The sequence below is a fragment of the Phyllobates terribilis genome, unplaced genomic scaffold, assembly GCF_046119375.1.
Source record: "Phyllobates terribilis strain yellow unplaced genomic scaffold, ASM4611937v1 Scaffold_8__6_contigs__length_399053987, whole genome shotgun sequence".
Taxonomy (NCBI): Eukaryota; Metazoa; Chordata; class Amphibia; order Anura; family Dendrobatidae; genus Phyllobates; species Phyllobates terribilis.
In genome coordinates, this window is record NW_027362768.1 from 154,689,814 (window position 1) to 154,706,628 (window position 16,815).

The following is a 16,815-nucleotide window of genomic DNA, read 5'->3' on the forward strand; positions in this document are numbered from 1 at the left end:
AGTCTATAATTCCACATGTGTTAATTCATAGTTTTGATGCCTTCAGTGTGAATGTACAATTTTCATAGTCCTGAAAATACAGAAAAAGCTTTAAATGAGAAGGTGTGTCCAAACTTTTGGTCTGTACTGTATATATACACATATATATACACAAACCAGAGAAACCTGACCAGCATCTCCTAGTGTGAACTGGTGCCAGCTGCCGTAACTATAAAATATATCAAAAGAATGCAGCAGCACTCTATATGGCTAAGATACCTCTTAACAATGAAAATATTAGATCTAAACTGTTTTGGTTAACAATATTGGTTAATATATATATATATATATATATATAATATATACACACACACACACACACACACACACACTCACCCCCATTGCATATACTTATAAATCCATTACCTCCTCCATATAGTATACATTATATATATATATATAATATATATATATATATATATAATGTGTTTGTATGTGTGTATATATGTATGTGTATATATATATGTATGTGTATATGTGTAGATATATGTGTGTTAATATGAATGTATGTATGTGTATATGTGTGTGTCTGTGTGTGTGTGATATATATATATATAATCTCCTCCTTCACAATATTTCCCTCCCTCCCTGGATAAAATGTCCCCATACTACTAATAATAATGAGTGATGTGATAAATAATGGGCTGGGGGCTTATCGGGGCAGGCTGGCCGCTGCTGCCAGGCTTATCTCTCCTGGACACATTGCTCCAGTGTTCCTCTCTCCATACTAAATAGGAAACGACTGCACAACCAGCACCACCCGGCTACTCCCCTCTCTACACCCCAGCACTGCAGCCGGGGACAGGCCACAACATGGCGCCCACACTCACTGCTACTCCTGGAAGGCAGGCGGTGAGTCCATGCTGGAGGTGCAGCGGGTGCATGGGGTCCCCCCATACCATCAGGAAGGGGGGATTGCTCTTTATTACACGGGGAGGGGGTGATGGTACCTTACTACACTGCTAATGGCGATGACATAGTGGAATAATGACAGGATGGGGGTGCAGAGAATAACCAGGGGGGCATACAGGTATGGGGGTATAATTATATATGGGGGGCACTGCCTGCTGCACCTATATGGCTGTATCTACACGTGTGTACAGGGCTGGAGATGACAGCTCCCATACATACAACTCACATACAGCTGCATTGTTTTGCGCTTTATTTATTTATTTTTTTTTTTAGTCCTTATGGTCTTTGTAAATGTCTCTTCCCCCCACCTGTAATATTGGGGGCGAACGATTATTTACTTGTTGTGTCACCCAATGATCGTATAGTCAGCAAATCCTTATACATCGCCTAGACCCGACTCACCGATTTATTATCGAGCAACCAAATGTCGGGTGGTATTACCGATACACTGTACAGATATCATATTCCCATATTGTATGTGTGTACATATATATATATATATATATGATGAAAATAATACAATGATAAACGAAAAAGAAACATATCATCTAATTATATTTTATGCTTATCATATTCTTTTACAAAAAATATGTATAGAAAATAATAAAATCCAGATAGTTAGATTAATTTATAGTATGCTATGTGAAATATATGTGTGTATATATATATATATATATATATATATATATATATATATATATATATATATATGCATATATATGTATATGCAACAGTAGTTTTTAAAAATAAATACATTTATATTATATAAATATACATAAATATGCACACATACATTATATATATATATATATATATATATATATATATATATATAAATATATATATATACATATATACACACGTACACACAATATAAGTATTGTAGATGAGATGCGTTGTATTGTATTATTATCATTATGTGGTTATTAGCCTTCAGGGTATTGTTATGTTACTATGTTGGTATTTCTATTATCATGAGATTATTTGGATGGTGTTTGGTGGGTGCTGTGTACTGATGGTTTTATTCTACATTGTGTATTATGTTATTATAATGACTGTTAGTGGGTGACTGTGTTACGGGGGGAAGTGGTGGGCACAGCCCTGTGCACTGATGTATTAGTGTTGGGGGTGATGATGAGACTGGGGGGCATTACTGGAAGAGATAAAGGCGCACAGCTTCTGGCTGCCTGCTGGATATTATATACTGGGCTATAAAACACGCAGGGATACAGTGATCACCCCGATAACACAGACCTATCCGTCTGTCCTGCTGCTTGTAATAGCATTACATAGAGAAAAACACATACAGTACATGCATAAATACACATAAAAATAACATGAATACAAACACCGATATACACAAACATATGCGCAAAAACACATTAAACACCTACATACACATAAACATATAACACACACACACATAAAAACGCTAAACATGTACATACATATAAACATACAAAAAAAACACATTACACATGTACATACACATAAAGATATAAGCATACACACATAAAAACGCTAAACATGTACATGTGTATATATATATATATATATATATATATATATATATATATATATATATATATATATAAACATACACACAAAAGAACACATTAAACAGGTACATACACAAATATATAGGCATACACACAAAAACACCCTAAACACCTACATAGGCATAAACACATTAAACTAGTACATACACAATATACACATACACACCTACATTCACATAGACACAAACACATATAAAACACCTAGAAGTGCATAAACACACACAGAAACAGAACCACGTACAAAAACATCATTTTCAATACTATTGCTATATTGTCAATCTATAGAATTACAAAGTAGCCACATATAGATCTATATGCTGCAGACCACAAAGGGTGTGTCTTTGTCATGTTGGGTTAACCCTCTCTGCTCCACGTCACGGATATCATTATTACTCATTTGCTTGGAGATTGGGGATTATATTTTAAGATATTGTGCCAAAAAAAACCAGAAAGATAAAATCATAAATAGACTAAAAAGGGACAGTTCCATTTTATTTTTATAATGAAGAGACGATAATGAGCAGGAAAATGACAACAGCAAATATAAACGCGAGTGATAAACTAGAACATGATAATCGTATAGTTTTTCTAAATCAAATATAATAAGATGTAATGACAGTGGGATAATATAATAGCAAATGTGTCTGTATTGTGCACCATCAAAGGGAGCAGAGTATATTGGAAATGCTCATACATCTAATCCCAGGACACACACAGCCACATGTACAAATGGAGAAAGATGCGGCTTACACAACAAAGCATATAATCTATCGTGTGTGTCTTTGTGTTGGTGTATATATATATATATATATATATATGTATATGTGTGTGTGTACTAATGTGATATGATATAGAAAACCTATCATTCTATTGTTCTTTGTTATATTAAACCTATTCTCTATTATTATGTTGTTATTATTTTACTATCTGATATATATATGTATACATGTATATATTTATTCTCTATTATTGTTCTTAATATTACATTCCTCTCTGATATATATATATATATATACACACACATATATATTCTCTATTATTGTTGTTAATATTATATTCCTTTCTGATATATAATTAATTACAATAACTGTTATAAAATAATGGGTTTTCTTCATCACTATATGTGCCACTTTGCTCTGCTACATCACTAAATACACTGACACAATGCGGATTACCTAATGCATCATAAATTAGTCCCAACCCCATAAGTATAATAGGAGGGAGGACTCTCCTATTATCGTTTGCTGTTTTAGTGGGTTATGTCACAGTATTATTATTTATTACATCATAGAAATTAGATGTGATATTAAAATATAATAATAATTATTATTATTATCATCTTCATCATCACTATTATGATCATAATTAATACCTACTAATTGTAGGAAATGAGAAGAACAATAACTAAAACTACAATTATTCCTGGATTTGTCTAAATTTTTTATCAAATCAAAAGTCACTTTTTTAATAGCCAGATAGAAGAGTGTTATCTTTTTCGGTCTGCCATTATTATTATTTTTAATAATAATAATAATAATTAATAATGTTGTTATTATTATTATATATTCTGTTTTGAATACTATCATTACTCACAACATTATGAAGAAATAATGACAATAATACCAGTAATCCAATACGTTTATTGTGGTAAAGAATGCTTTAAATTTAGTATCATCCTTTAGCTTGTTAACCCTTGAGCTGACAAACAGAACCCCATAGACAGACTTACCTTAGCAGTGAATGCTCGTCTCATGTCATCTACTACCCCCTCCAGATTTTCCATTGAATCCCCCTCTTATTACCCTGCAGTTAATTTACACTGACCCTCTATGAAGATTGGGGGGGGGGGGGGGGGGGACTTCTTTGTGATACCCATAGTAATACCAGAATGCATGACTATCTTCCTGAAAATAAAGAAATTGAGAATGGCTATTTTGGGCATGATGATGATTTTTACCATGATGATTAGCACAGTATTGATGATGATGATGATGGCTATAGAAATGTGCAGCTATTGTGGAACTACAACTCCCTGCATGTCCTAACAGCCGGATGCCAGGGGGTTGTAGCATTACATCAGCTGGATGAAGACAGATTGGAGACCCCTGGACTATGGTATAGGGGGCTGTCATATGTGGTCCTTATAGATATCTGTAGGTGCCTGGATCATGGTGACCTCACACATGTGGATGCATGGAGCTGGTGATGGCTCTGATATCATTGCTCTCATGTATGTCTGTCTATATGTCTGCAGGTAGGGATTCAGTGGGAGGTGACAGTGGTGGCATGAAGCCTGTCCTCCTCCTCCTGCACTGTCCCTGAAGATGATGGAGAGGTTGTCCACCGATATGGGAGACTCTCAGGATGTGGCATCTCCTGCCAGAGATCCAGCAGAGGCGGAGAGCACCACTGGTGTGGAGCTGAGTGGGGTGAACGAGGGGGCGGCCGCCAGCTCCCCCCCCAGAGCTGTGCCGGTGATTGAGCTGCTCAGGAGGGGGGAGGGATCCACCAATATAAAGGCCAGAGAGCAACAACTGAGACTGCAAAGCCTGAGGACCACCGAACTGTGCAGAGCCCCTCTCACCCCAACCACAGAGCTTTGCAGAGCACCCCTGCCTGCAACTACAGAGCTTTGCAGAGCCCCCCTAAGTGCAACTACTGAACTCTGCAGAGCCCCCCTGACTCCAGCAACAGATCTCTGCAGAACACCACTGACTGCAACTACAGAGCTCTGCAGAGCCCCCCTGACTCCAACTACAGATCTCTGCAGAACCCCTCTTCCAGTCTCTGGACCATCTCTTACTGCCACCACAGAGCTCTGCAGACCCCCTATTCCACTGCCTGGACCACAAAGTGAGCAGACCACTGAAGCCCGAATGGTGCAGCTGAGTCCTCCAGATACTCTCCCCTTGCAAGCAGCTGGCAGAGCCATGTTATATGGATTGAGTCAGCCATTGACCCCTGGAAACAGGTTGGTAGCAGTTATATCATATTTCTTCTAATAAGCTCCTATGAATCAGGATTTTAGAGGGGCTGCATCGAGCCCATGCACCTGTCATCTGCAGCATCATTGACATGACATTGAACACCACCCCCTGGTCCTGCACATCCCAATAATGTCTTGCTCATTTCTTCTTACTTGTATACAATGAACTAACCATTTATATTCTGTTAGTTACTTATCATCCTACACAGCATCTTGCTGAGATGGAAATAAATTCCCCTTCTTTGCAGAATCCTTTATCTGAATTATGCATTTCTCAATAGTTCTGTACAAATAATCTGAGTGCAGAGCATCTTCTCTGCAGAGCATCCCATCAAACTGATACAGTATTGCATTTAGGACATTTAAATCAATAGCCGCTAATAATAATGTGTCAAATCAGACACAAAGTGATCCTTAGTGCAAAGATCTGCAGACTGTACAAGTAAAGCATCAGTCATATATTGAATATAGCGATTACTTGCAGATCACTCTATCTACTACATGATTATCCGATCTGAGCCATGACAGTGATCTTTGTCCCATTACATCTCATCTCACTATGCAGCTCTATAGGTAACATATCCTATAGAAATATCCGTTATTGCACATATCCCAATGAATTCTTCTTTATTCTGCACATTCCAAATCATTTTTGCTAAATTAATCTATTTGTGTTCCTTATAAGAGTGCAGATTTATAGCTGATATCTGGTTGCCATGCTAGCTTCTCCACTTTCCTTTGCACCAGCATTGACAAATCTTCCACAATTAGAACATAAGATAATCTGGTTATTTCAGCACTGATTCTCTATTATCTGGTCTGACAACAATCTCTACCCCTCTAGATCATCATGGTAAGGTGCATATAGGAGGAAAGCCAAAACCACCAAACCCACATCAAATCTCTGCACATCCTCCTGAAACCATCACACCCAGCACCTCTTACATCCATTACATTCATTTCTACAAAGCACCCAACACATATAATTGTATCACAAATGTGCAGGTCTATGGGTGATGGCATGTGTTCTTCTTACACAAACCACTCTGCCTTGGCCAGAGTATTTTCATGCATGATTGAATATTTTATCTTATCCTTATTCTTATATAAACATCATCATTACCTCTAATGTTAATTAATGGACTTACATTGAATTTCTCACATTACCTGTGTAAATCACAATGACCTATCTGCCAGCAAGTATAGACTAGCACCTGGGTCCTGATGTAAAATGTCTAATGGGGCCCCCCAATACCATGTGCTATTTATAATAGCAGTGTCTTCTTATGTGGGGTTTCCTATAGCAATTCCCCTACTGCAGTTTCTATATATTTGGAAATATATTAATCTGAAAGGCAATATGTAGAATATTTATTATTTATTAAGCTTTGCTTATATAGCACTGTCAATATGACTCATATTCTGCAGCTCTTTATTTATTTTATTCACTTATATATACGCTTTACAGACATTATCATCACTGTCCCCATTGGAGCTCACAATCTAGACACATTATTATTGCTGTCCCCATTGGGGATCACAAGCTAGATACATTATTATTGCTGTCCCCATTGGAGCTCACAATCCAGATACAATATTATTGCTGTCCCCATTGGAGCTCACAATCCAGATATAATATTATTGCAGTCCCCATTGGAGCTCACAATCTAGACACATTATTATTGCTGTCCCCTTTGGAGCTCACAATCCAGATACATTATTATTGCTTTCCCCATTGGGGCTCACAATCTAGATACATTATTATTGCAGTCCCCATTGGGGCTCACAATCTAGACACATTATTATTGTTGTCCCAATTGGAGGTCACAATATAGATACATTATTATTGCTGTCCCCATAGGGGCTCACAATCTAGATACATTATTATTGCTGTCCCCATTGCAGCTTACAATCTAGGTACATTATTATTGCAGTCCACATTGGGGCTCACAATCTAGATACATCTAGATACATTATTATTTCTGTCCCCTTTGGAGCTCACAATCTAGATGCATTATTATTGCAGTCCCCATTGGGACTCACAATGTAGATACATTATTACTGCTTTCCCCATTGGAGCTCACAATCTAGATACATTATTATTGCTTTCCCCATTGGAGCTCACAATCTAGACACATTATTATTGCTGTCCCCATTGGAGCTCACAATCTAAATTAATGCACTCTAATATATGTGTTGAAGTTAACTAACAGCCTGAACCACTCCTGACCATATGGTACAGATATATAATAAAGGTACTATATAATGCTATAGGTAAAAGACATATGGTCCTTGCTAGGAGTAGTGTGTACCATTGCTGTAGATTGATAGGATCTGCATCCAAATTTTCCTTGGATATACAAATCCTTTGATGATCTGATTTGTGGATTAGTAAAACCATAGGAAATCTGAATGTTACTTCAATAATACAGTGATGATCATGTCCATATGACGGCTGGACGAAACTGGCCACAATCAAGCACATTAATTCATAAACCAAGCAGCAGACCAATAATAAATATCCTACAGGAAAAAAGATTTTTCTTCTTCCTTTGCATCATTGCAGGTCCAATTCCTAATTTTCCGTATCCTTTATTCTATACATGCTAAAGTATTTTTTTTTTCAATAAAACCTTGCATGGATGTATATCAGCATCCCATAGAGATCCTGCCTGCTGCTTCCTCTCTTGTAACTGTATCAATTTCCTGCCCTGTTTCCCATTTCTTGCCATTTCTTTAATGAATCTTTGTATTACTTCCTCTGATCTTCCCTTTTCGTTTTTCTTAAATTTGTTTAATGCTTTGTGAATCAAAAGGATACCCTAAAAAATAATTATCCTCACTCAGAATATGAGTCCTTCGTAGTGACTTGAATTTTTAGTAAATTGAATAATGAAATATATTTGAAAATGTAAAAAAAATATATGGTATTTTTGAATTTTCTTAATATTAAGTCAAAGAAAACAACATCAAATAAAATACAATAATAATAATAATAATAATAATAATAATAATAATAATACAATATCAATACCAGTATGCAATGCAAATCAGTACCCTGCGGTATACACTGCAATGATAATATGATCCTACCCTTACCACCCTTAAATCATTGTACAATATATTTTGTATTCAATTAATTACATTTTTTAATTATTTTGCAGTGGAGTAAAAGAAAAAAAAAAAAGAAATTGTCTTGAATATATTGTAACTTTATTATGTATCTTGTCTACTGTGCTGTTATTATTCTAATTAATTGATATTACGTTAATTTTAGTTTCTGAATTTCCAGTGTTCATTTATATCAATGTATTTTTTTTTTATACATTTTTGTTACTTCTTTCCTTAAAGCCAAATAAAGCAAACTATTATGATACGATGCCGCTATCCAGAAGTAAATCTTTTCGAAGATCAAACAGCTTTCTATGATGCTTTCTAATATTATCCTATGACAAATTCGCTAGGGATATCTAAAAAAATGTAATAAAAATTCTAAAATATTCTACATTGCACCTTTTAATATTTAAAAATGAATACACATTAATAAAATGTCATTTCTAGTTTTTTTCTATCATATTTTATATTTTTATCGATAAATGTGAAGATTTGATGACTGTAATTATATTATTATTATTATTAATAATCTCTATTTTAATGGTTTTGTTAAAAAACAGTTACAAATGAGGAAAATTCATCTCTATGTATAAAAACACCTTGAAAAAAATAAAATAAATGAGTGTATTATTGTCTCTGCAGTGGATACTTTGATGATACGGAAACCTTCCCAATGTTCAATAATAATGTAAGGGTTAAGAGGCGTACCGGGCCGTACGAAGTGGAAGTTACTGAGGGTAAGTCCAAAGCCTTTAATAATATTTCACTGTCGTTTTTTATGTTTTTTTTTTTTTGTGCACAGTATTTATATTATTCTGCAGATATCCAAGATCACTAGAACTCATATTTCACTTACGATATATAAAAAGTATTAATTTTGTGCTGAAAATACAATTATAACTTCTCTATATATAATTATTATTTTAATATTTCTAAAAATTCAGTTTTTAAAGCAGTTATTCATTTTGAATAATCCCAATTTGCTAGAAGGGTTTCTCAATGAGAAGTTGCTGTCCAGCTGTTGCAAACCCCAGTAATCAGCAATAATCTGTTTGAAAATTCAAAAGCAAGTGTTTAATTTTCCTGCAGCACCCCCACAGGAGAAATGTGGAATTGCACAGTTCTCATTGAAATCAAGATGCTTTCAGTATAACGCACAGATGTGCTGGGTCCTCCAGATAGATACTCTTTTTTTGCCAAAAAGTTTGTTTGCCAATAGCCATAGATTTATTGGGGTAATTTTTGGACAGTTGACTAATTTCAATACCAATAATAGTCAACCAATCAGATTTTTTTCTTTTATCTTTTAATATGTACTTTATACTTCTTTGCATAAATTGTTTTGGGAAAACCTAGCACTTACAGTAATATATTTTGTTTTATTACATCTTTTTTTGTGTAGGAGGTCCTCATACAAAGGTAGTTCGCCGCATTTTCACAAACAGCCGGGAAAGATGGAGGCAGCAAAATGTGAACGGAGCTTTTGCCGAGCTCCGCAAACTGATTCCAACTCATCCTCCTGATAAGAAACTGAGCAAAAATGAAATCTTACGTCTGGCCATGAAATACATCAATTTCCTTGCTAAACTTCTTGACGACCAAGAAGAAGAAGGCAACCAAAGGAGCAAATTGAATAAAGATAATAGTATGGTCCAGCAAGATCTCCTGCAAGACATGCTGTCTCCAAACTCCAGCTGTGGAAGCTCTTTAGATGGAGTGCCGAGTCCTGATAGCTTTACAGAAGATCATGACTCAATGGACTCCAAACACAACAGAAGCCTTCACCAGGGCATGCTCCCTATAGAAAGCAATGGGCAACGGTGACATCCCCGTGAGAAAAGGGACTCTACTGACTGTCTCTTGACTATGGCACATGGTGTTGGGCCTTTTTCTGTATTTCCTGTGTTTATACTCATACAAGACAATGCATATCCTTAAGGTACTCTGACAACACCCCCGAAATTCCAAAAACCGAAGCCACATCTACAACAGAGGACTGTGGTACAAAGAAAAGGATGTCTCGAAGAAGTCTTGATGTTCTACTTCTCTCCCTCTCAAAAATGGCTTGGCTTATAAATAAAAATCCGTAGCATCGTGGTCATGCTATTCCTACATTCAGACCGGCACTTCTACTACTAGGTCATCCCTATTTAATGACTCATCCAAGACATGAGCAACGTAAATTTTTAATTTAACAGATGATACTATTTTTCAAGCAAATGAGAAGAACGTTGACTTTTCAGATGCTAATTTACAAATTAAAAAAAAGATAATATTCAAGTGAAAGGACTCAAGCTTCAAGTTATGGGACCTGGAGTATTTTGTTTCCTTTTGTTTTTTTATTTTGTGTTTTTTTAATTGGTACCTAATAGGAATAAGGTACAGTATATGGATATGAATATATACATTTATTTCAGAATTGTTCAGTTTGCAGCAGTATTTTTTCTATTTATAATAAGACAACAGAATGGTATATGACGTGACTAAAATCTAGGGTTATATCTTATATTCATTTAGAATTTTTGGTAGTTTTGATTGCCTGGTTGATGTTCGATATAGACACCATTGTTTCCCTATGCCTATATGTGGGGCAGAATGTCTTGCTTTTTTAAGTATGTGATCTCAGAGTAATAATATTCAGACATGGCTATAGAATAAATGTATGGATCTATAGGTCTCCAATCAAAATAACTCAAGAATAATCTGATTGATCATTATTGGAAACCATTTCCATTTTGATAACCAGCAATAAAATATTAAGCTCATGGATCCAATGCAAAATTTCCTACATGGCCCCCAACAGCTATCAGTGGCTACTAAAAGGGTTTCCAACTATCATAGGTCTTTAATAGGGACCCCAACTATCATGGGTTTTTAATAGGGCTCCCAACTATTGTGTCTTTAATTGGGCCCCCAAATATCATAGGTCTTCAATAAGGCCCCCAACTATCATGGGTCTTTAATATGGCTCCTAACTATTATGGGTCTTTAATAGGGGCTCCTAAATATCATAGGTCTTCAATAGGGCCCCCAGCTATCATGGGTTTTTAATTGGACTCAAAACTATCATGGGTCTTTAATAGGGGCTCCCAAATATCATAGGTCTTCAATAGGGCCCCCCAACTATCATGGATCTTTAATAGGGCTCCCAACTATTGTGGGTCTTTAATAGGGGCTCTCAACTATCATGGGTTTTTAATCAGGCTCCCAACTATTGTGTCTTTAATTAAGCCCCCAAATATCATAGGTTTTCAATAAGGCCCCCAACTATCATGGGTCTTTAATATGGCTCCTAACTATTATGGGTCTTTAATAAGGGCTCCTAAATATCATAGGTCTTCAATAGTGCCCCCAACTATCATGGGTTTTTAATTGGGCTCAAAACTTTCATGGGTCTTTAATAGGGGCTCCCAAATATCATAGGTATTCAATAGGGCCCCCAACTATCATGGATCTTTAATAGGGCTCCCAACTATTGTGGGTCTTTAATAGGGGCTCTCAACTATCATGAGTTATTAATAGGGCTTCCAACTATCATGGGTCTTTAATAAGGTTCCCAAATATCATGGATTCTTAATATGGTCCCCAACAATCATGGGTTTTTAGGGGCTCCAACTATCATCAATCTTCTTTTTATGGGGAAAAGGGACCCTGGACCCAAGTGCGACTGCAATCTATACACCACATATAGTTCTGCCACTGTATCATGGGGCTTCGTATCCCAGCTAACTTGTACATATTGGGCCTTAACGTAAAATCTGTAACAAGGCCACCTACCTACCATGTGGCACTTATAATAATGGGGTATTAAGATGTGGAAGAGAATTTGGGTCCACCAATGTGGAATTTGGGACCACCTGGCATAATTGCTGCGAATGCGTCTATGTCCAGTAGTTTTGCCCTGGTCTGCTCATGGCTATTTCAACAACGCCCACAGCAAATAATCAGATTTTGCCATGTTACATTACAGACCAAGAGTATAAAAAACTAGCACAGGTAGATGTGTTGCCCATAGCAACCAATCATATGTCTTCATTTTCTCATTTTGCTGCAATTCTCATTGGTTGCTGTGGCAACAACTTAACTTGAGGCCTAGTGGCTTGAAGGCCTTATTTGTAAACCAGGCCCAAAAAATCCCCAAACCTAATATACGAGCCAGTTCTCTAGGTTCCACCATGTTACTGGTCCTCACACTTTTTTGGTAAGCGAGCCTATCATACCTGCAACGGCATCCCATTCCCTATACAGATAAAATCTGATTTTGAGTCACTTTCTCCATCGCTGATAAGAAAACATCAGGAATCTCAATCAGCCTAGGTGATTGCATCTGGACAATACACATGGATTAATGTCAGCTGAAGACAATGATTTAGTCAAGACCAGTGTTTAAGGCCGTGTTCCCACATAGCGTAAATAGTGCTTTTTTTCCACTACGTACTTGTAGGCAGAAAAATACACCACGTTTATTTGTCCAAGCAACGTGGTTGTAATTTCATGAAGACTCGTGCCCACCATACGTTGAAAGACGCTGCAAAACTGTACGAGTTTTGGTGTTTTTCTTTATTTATAGGCTTCTCAAAGCTTTTCAAAATTAACAACCCCACCCCCACCCGCTGCTTTAAACCCGAACTTAAAAATGTCTCAAATAAAAGAAAAAAGCAGCAAAAATGCAATAATTAGAGAAAATTGTTATTGAATGTTATGGTGTGGACACGTGCAAAACGAGAATAAAAAGCAACAGAAAAAATTAGGCATTTATGCTACGTGTGAACATGGTCTATGGGTGTCACCCGACTCTTCCTGAATGGGAAGAAAAAGGTTTGGGATGGTGGATTTCAACATGCTTGATAATTGTGGGAAAAGGCACATTCTCCGAATGATTGTCACCCGACTCCCCCATATACATGAAGACATGGTCGAGTGTTCATGTGTTTTCTTTGTCAACGGCTTATTTCCCCTGAAAAAAAAAAGGATCAGGAATTGAAATTCCAACTGCCCGATCGTCTTCTTCCCCAATATAATCTGTAGGGGAAAAGTTGGGAGGCCACCATTCATACGATGGTCGGCCAGGACCACCAAAATTAACAGGTTCTGATGACCTTCATCTAATATGGATGGGGAGAATAATGAAAAAGGTCAGCCTTCTCTACATTATGATCCCATGATAATTGCATATTTTAATCCTGACGGACATCTTGTAGACCGTATACATGAGATGGCACCCCTTCAATGTAGCATTAACTCCATTTTTTGTAGGCAACAAATGCCTTGTATGTAAGGGGGTACATACTCTAGTCATGGTCTAGGCAGTTGCCTAAATTGAATAGTTTACAAATGGACCCATTACTCTTCTCGTTGGGCTAGTGGGGTGCATCTCTCAATATGAGGGGATTAGGATGCTCTTTTAGGATAGTAGGGGGAGTAAGAAGGAGCACCAGGTCTGCTTGTACCATGGAGTGTGAGAGTAAGGTGAACCAGAACTGGGCCTCAATGGACATCGGAGGTACAACCAATATATGGCAATGGAAGCAAACTGCCAACCTAAATATTCCATAAAGTCAAAAATTATTATTTTTCGCCCTAATATGAATCTACTGCCGGTATAACAGATCCATAGATCCACAGGAGCGATCTGACATGATCTAGTGTCCTGGGTGTTAAAGGTACATGGACCTTTATACATCACATATGAACATTCTGAGGTTCGCATGAGTTCTTGCTTGTTATCATAAAGGTACATAGATATATATATAGATATATAAATATATTTTTATCCCTCTTTTCCTTCGCTTGCACCGAACCTCATTGTAAATTGACAGCACTTTCCATTTATGTCGTACTGTTCGAGTAAAGTCTTGAGTTTGTTTTCTGCATTTTTAATTTTTTTTTAAATTCTTGGTTGCAGAAAGTAAGTATCCAGGCCTGGTACCCATTTAACCATTCCTCTACGTGTCCAGCAGGGGGAAGGGTTAACTTTGTAACGCCGTTTCGGCAATTCTGTGCTATATAGGAAAAAAGAAAGAAACACTTTTTTTTTTGTTATATGGTGTAATATTAAAGATGTTCCTAAATAAAAAGTTCTACAAATACATGGTGTGTCTCTGGTTGTATCTGGAGAATATTTGCATGAAGATGAAGGTATACTGTATAGTAGGGACATGTATCCTTCCAGGGTATAGATGTTACAGAAGGGTGTTTGTGCTTTTTGACATCTGCAATGAATGCGATTTATTGGACATAAGTGTCCATAGACTGCTAGAATAACTGAGAAGAGATAGCGTGCTGTCCATGGCGTACTGCTGAGAGGCAGAGGAGCTGCATAAAAGTCCATATCTGACTACATAGTGCTATTATTACATTCTCCAGCAGTACAATAAAACTTTCATCTGTCATTCACACTTTAAATGGGTTGTCCACCACTCGTACAACCCTTTCTCAATCGTCATAGTTCCCCCATGTAAAATAATAGCAGCTATACTCACCTCCGGTGCGGTCTGCATTCCAGTGATATTGGAGCCTGCTCTCCTGGGGCTTGCATGACATTATTATGTCACGCAAGCCCTGCAGCCATTTCCTTCAGACGAAACTGACAATAGGAAGAAGTGAGATCTTTCTAGTGTCAGTTTCGTCCGAAGGAAGTGAGCACGAAGCGGCCGGTGAATCCTGGGAAAGCAGGCGCCAACATCTCTGGAATGGTGCCTTTACCGGATGTGACTATAGCTGCTATTATTTTACATGGGGCAAATATGATGATTGAGAAGAGTTTGTGGGAGGAATGGACAACCACTTTTATAATAATAATGAGATGACTCTGGTGTCTGTGTCCCAATCTACACAACAAAGCTAAATAGTGAACCGGAAGAAGAAGTAACTACCAGCTTAGATTATTTGGTCATTATTACCACATTTGAAGTATTTTCGCTTGCATCTCTCTGCTTTTCAAAAAACCATTTATATGAGTTGATCATTGGCTGTGTATGCATGTGAATGATCAGCCGGCAAACAAGCAAAACTCTTATTTACTCACTGATTGGATCAATTATGCGGACAATAAAACCATTGTTTTAACCGCTAATCCCATCATTGAAAGGATGAGGCTATATAATTACATATAGTGTTAAACATATTGAAAAGTTTATTAAACATGATTAATCACACAGCAAAAACCCATATAAAAAAGCCCCTAAAAAAAACCCTATTTAAAATTTGGCAGTATGATTCAGATTGATAGTATTAGAATAGCTCAAAGGGGGTATACATAACAAATAAATATAAATATAATACAATATAATACAATTCATCATATATTATTTATATTTATATAGTCTCATCCTTTCAGTGATGGTATTAGTGGTTAAAACATGTAATAATGGATACCTTCATGAAGTATAAAATGTTTTTGATGTATAAGAGTCTAAATATCCTTTCTTGTGTGCTAATAAAATCATTGTTGTTGGCAGCACATTATCACGTGTTGACAGGGGATGTGTTGCTGACAACATGAATACTGTATAGGGATGTAACGGTTTTATTAATAGTGATGAGCGAGGGTGCTCGTTTAACCCTTTAATCGAGCACGCTCGAGTGCGCTCGCCGAGTATTTGCGGCGTGCTCAACATATATGTTTGAGCCGCTGCAGCTGCATGTATGCGGCTGTGAGACAGCTGTGACACATGCAGGGATTGCCTGTTTGTTAGGCTGTCTAACAGCCGCGACACATGCAGCTGCAGCGGCTCAAACATAGATGCCGAGCACGCCGCTAATACTTGGCAAGCATCGGAGCGTGCTCGATTAAAGGGGTAAATGAGCACGCTTGCTCATCACTACTATTAACAATCATTCTGTTCTCATACAATTTTTCAGCCCATGTGAATCAGGCCATAAATCAAACTTTGCCTTTAAATCATGTTAGTGCCTATGGCTGGAGCAGCTTGTTATTTCAAGAATACACACTATTCTAAAATGCTGAAATGACATCTGATGCCCTTATGGTATCAGATTTTGACAAATTCTGTTGCAACTTGAAAGATGGACACATGCAGTACGCAGCCCTTATCTATCAACGTGAGGCTCACTGCAGAGGTATAGGAGGTGGGGAGGGTTCATTCTCTTTGGACATAAATCTGGGTCTCAGTACAGGTAATAATTAACAAGCTGATCATTATGAGCAGATATATAGTTTTATGGAAAAAGTGTATATAACAT

At 37.0% G+C, this 16,815-nt stretch overlaps 1 protein-coding gene across 2 annotated transcripts; it reads left to right on the forward strand.

Annotated features, from left to right (window-relative positions):
• Positions 1 to 744: 744 nt before the first annotated feature.
• Positions 745 to 14,683, forward strand: TAL1 (TAL bHLH transcription factor 1, erythroid differentiation factor). 2 transcript variants are annotated; one of them, XM_073643524.1, is made up of 4 exons: positions 745 to 891; positions 4,765 to 5,481; positions 9,253 to 9,347; positions 10,013 to 14,683. In XM_073643524.1, the coding sequence occupies exons 2-4, from the start codon at positions 4,835 to 4,837 to the stop codon at positions 10,432 to 10,434; spliced, it is 1,164 nt and encodes a 387-aa protein (XP_073499625.1). In that variant the 5' UTR covers positions 745 to 891; positions 4,765 to 4,834; the 3' UTR covers positions 10,435 to 14,683. The 2 variants fall into 2 exon arrangements, with proteins under 2 accessions (XP_073499625.1, XP_073499627.1); XM_073643526.1 differs by lacking the exon at positions 745 to 891 and adding an exon at positions 939 to 1,069.
• The last annotated feature ends 2,132 nt before the right edge of the window (positions 14,684 to 16,815 follow it).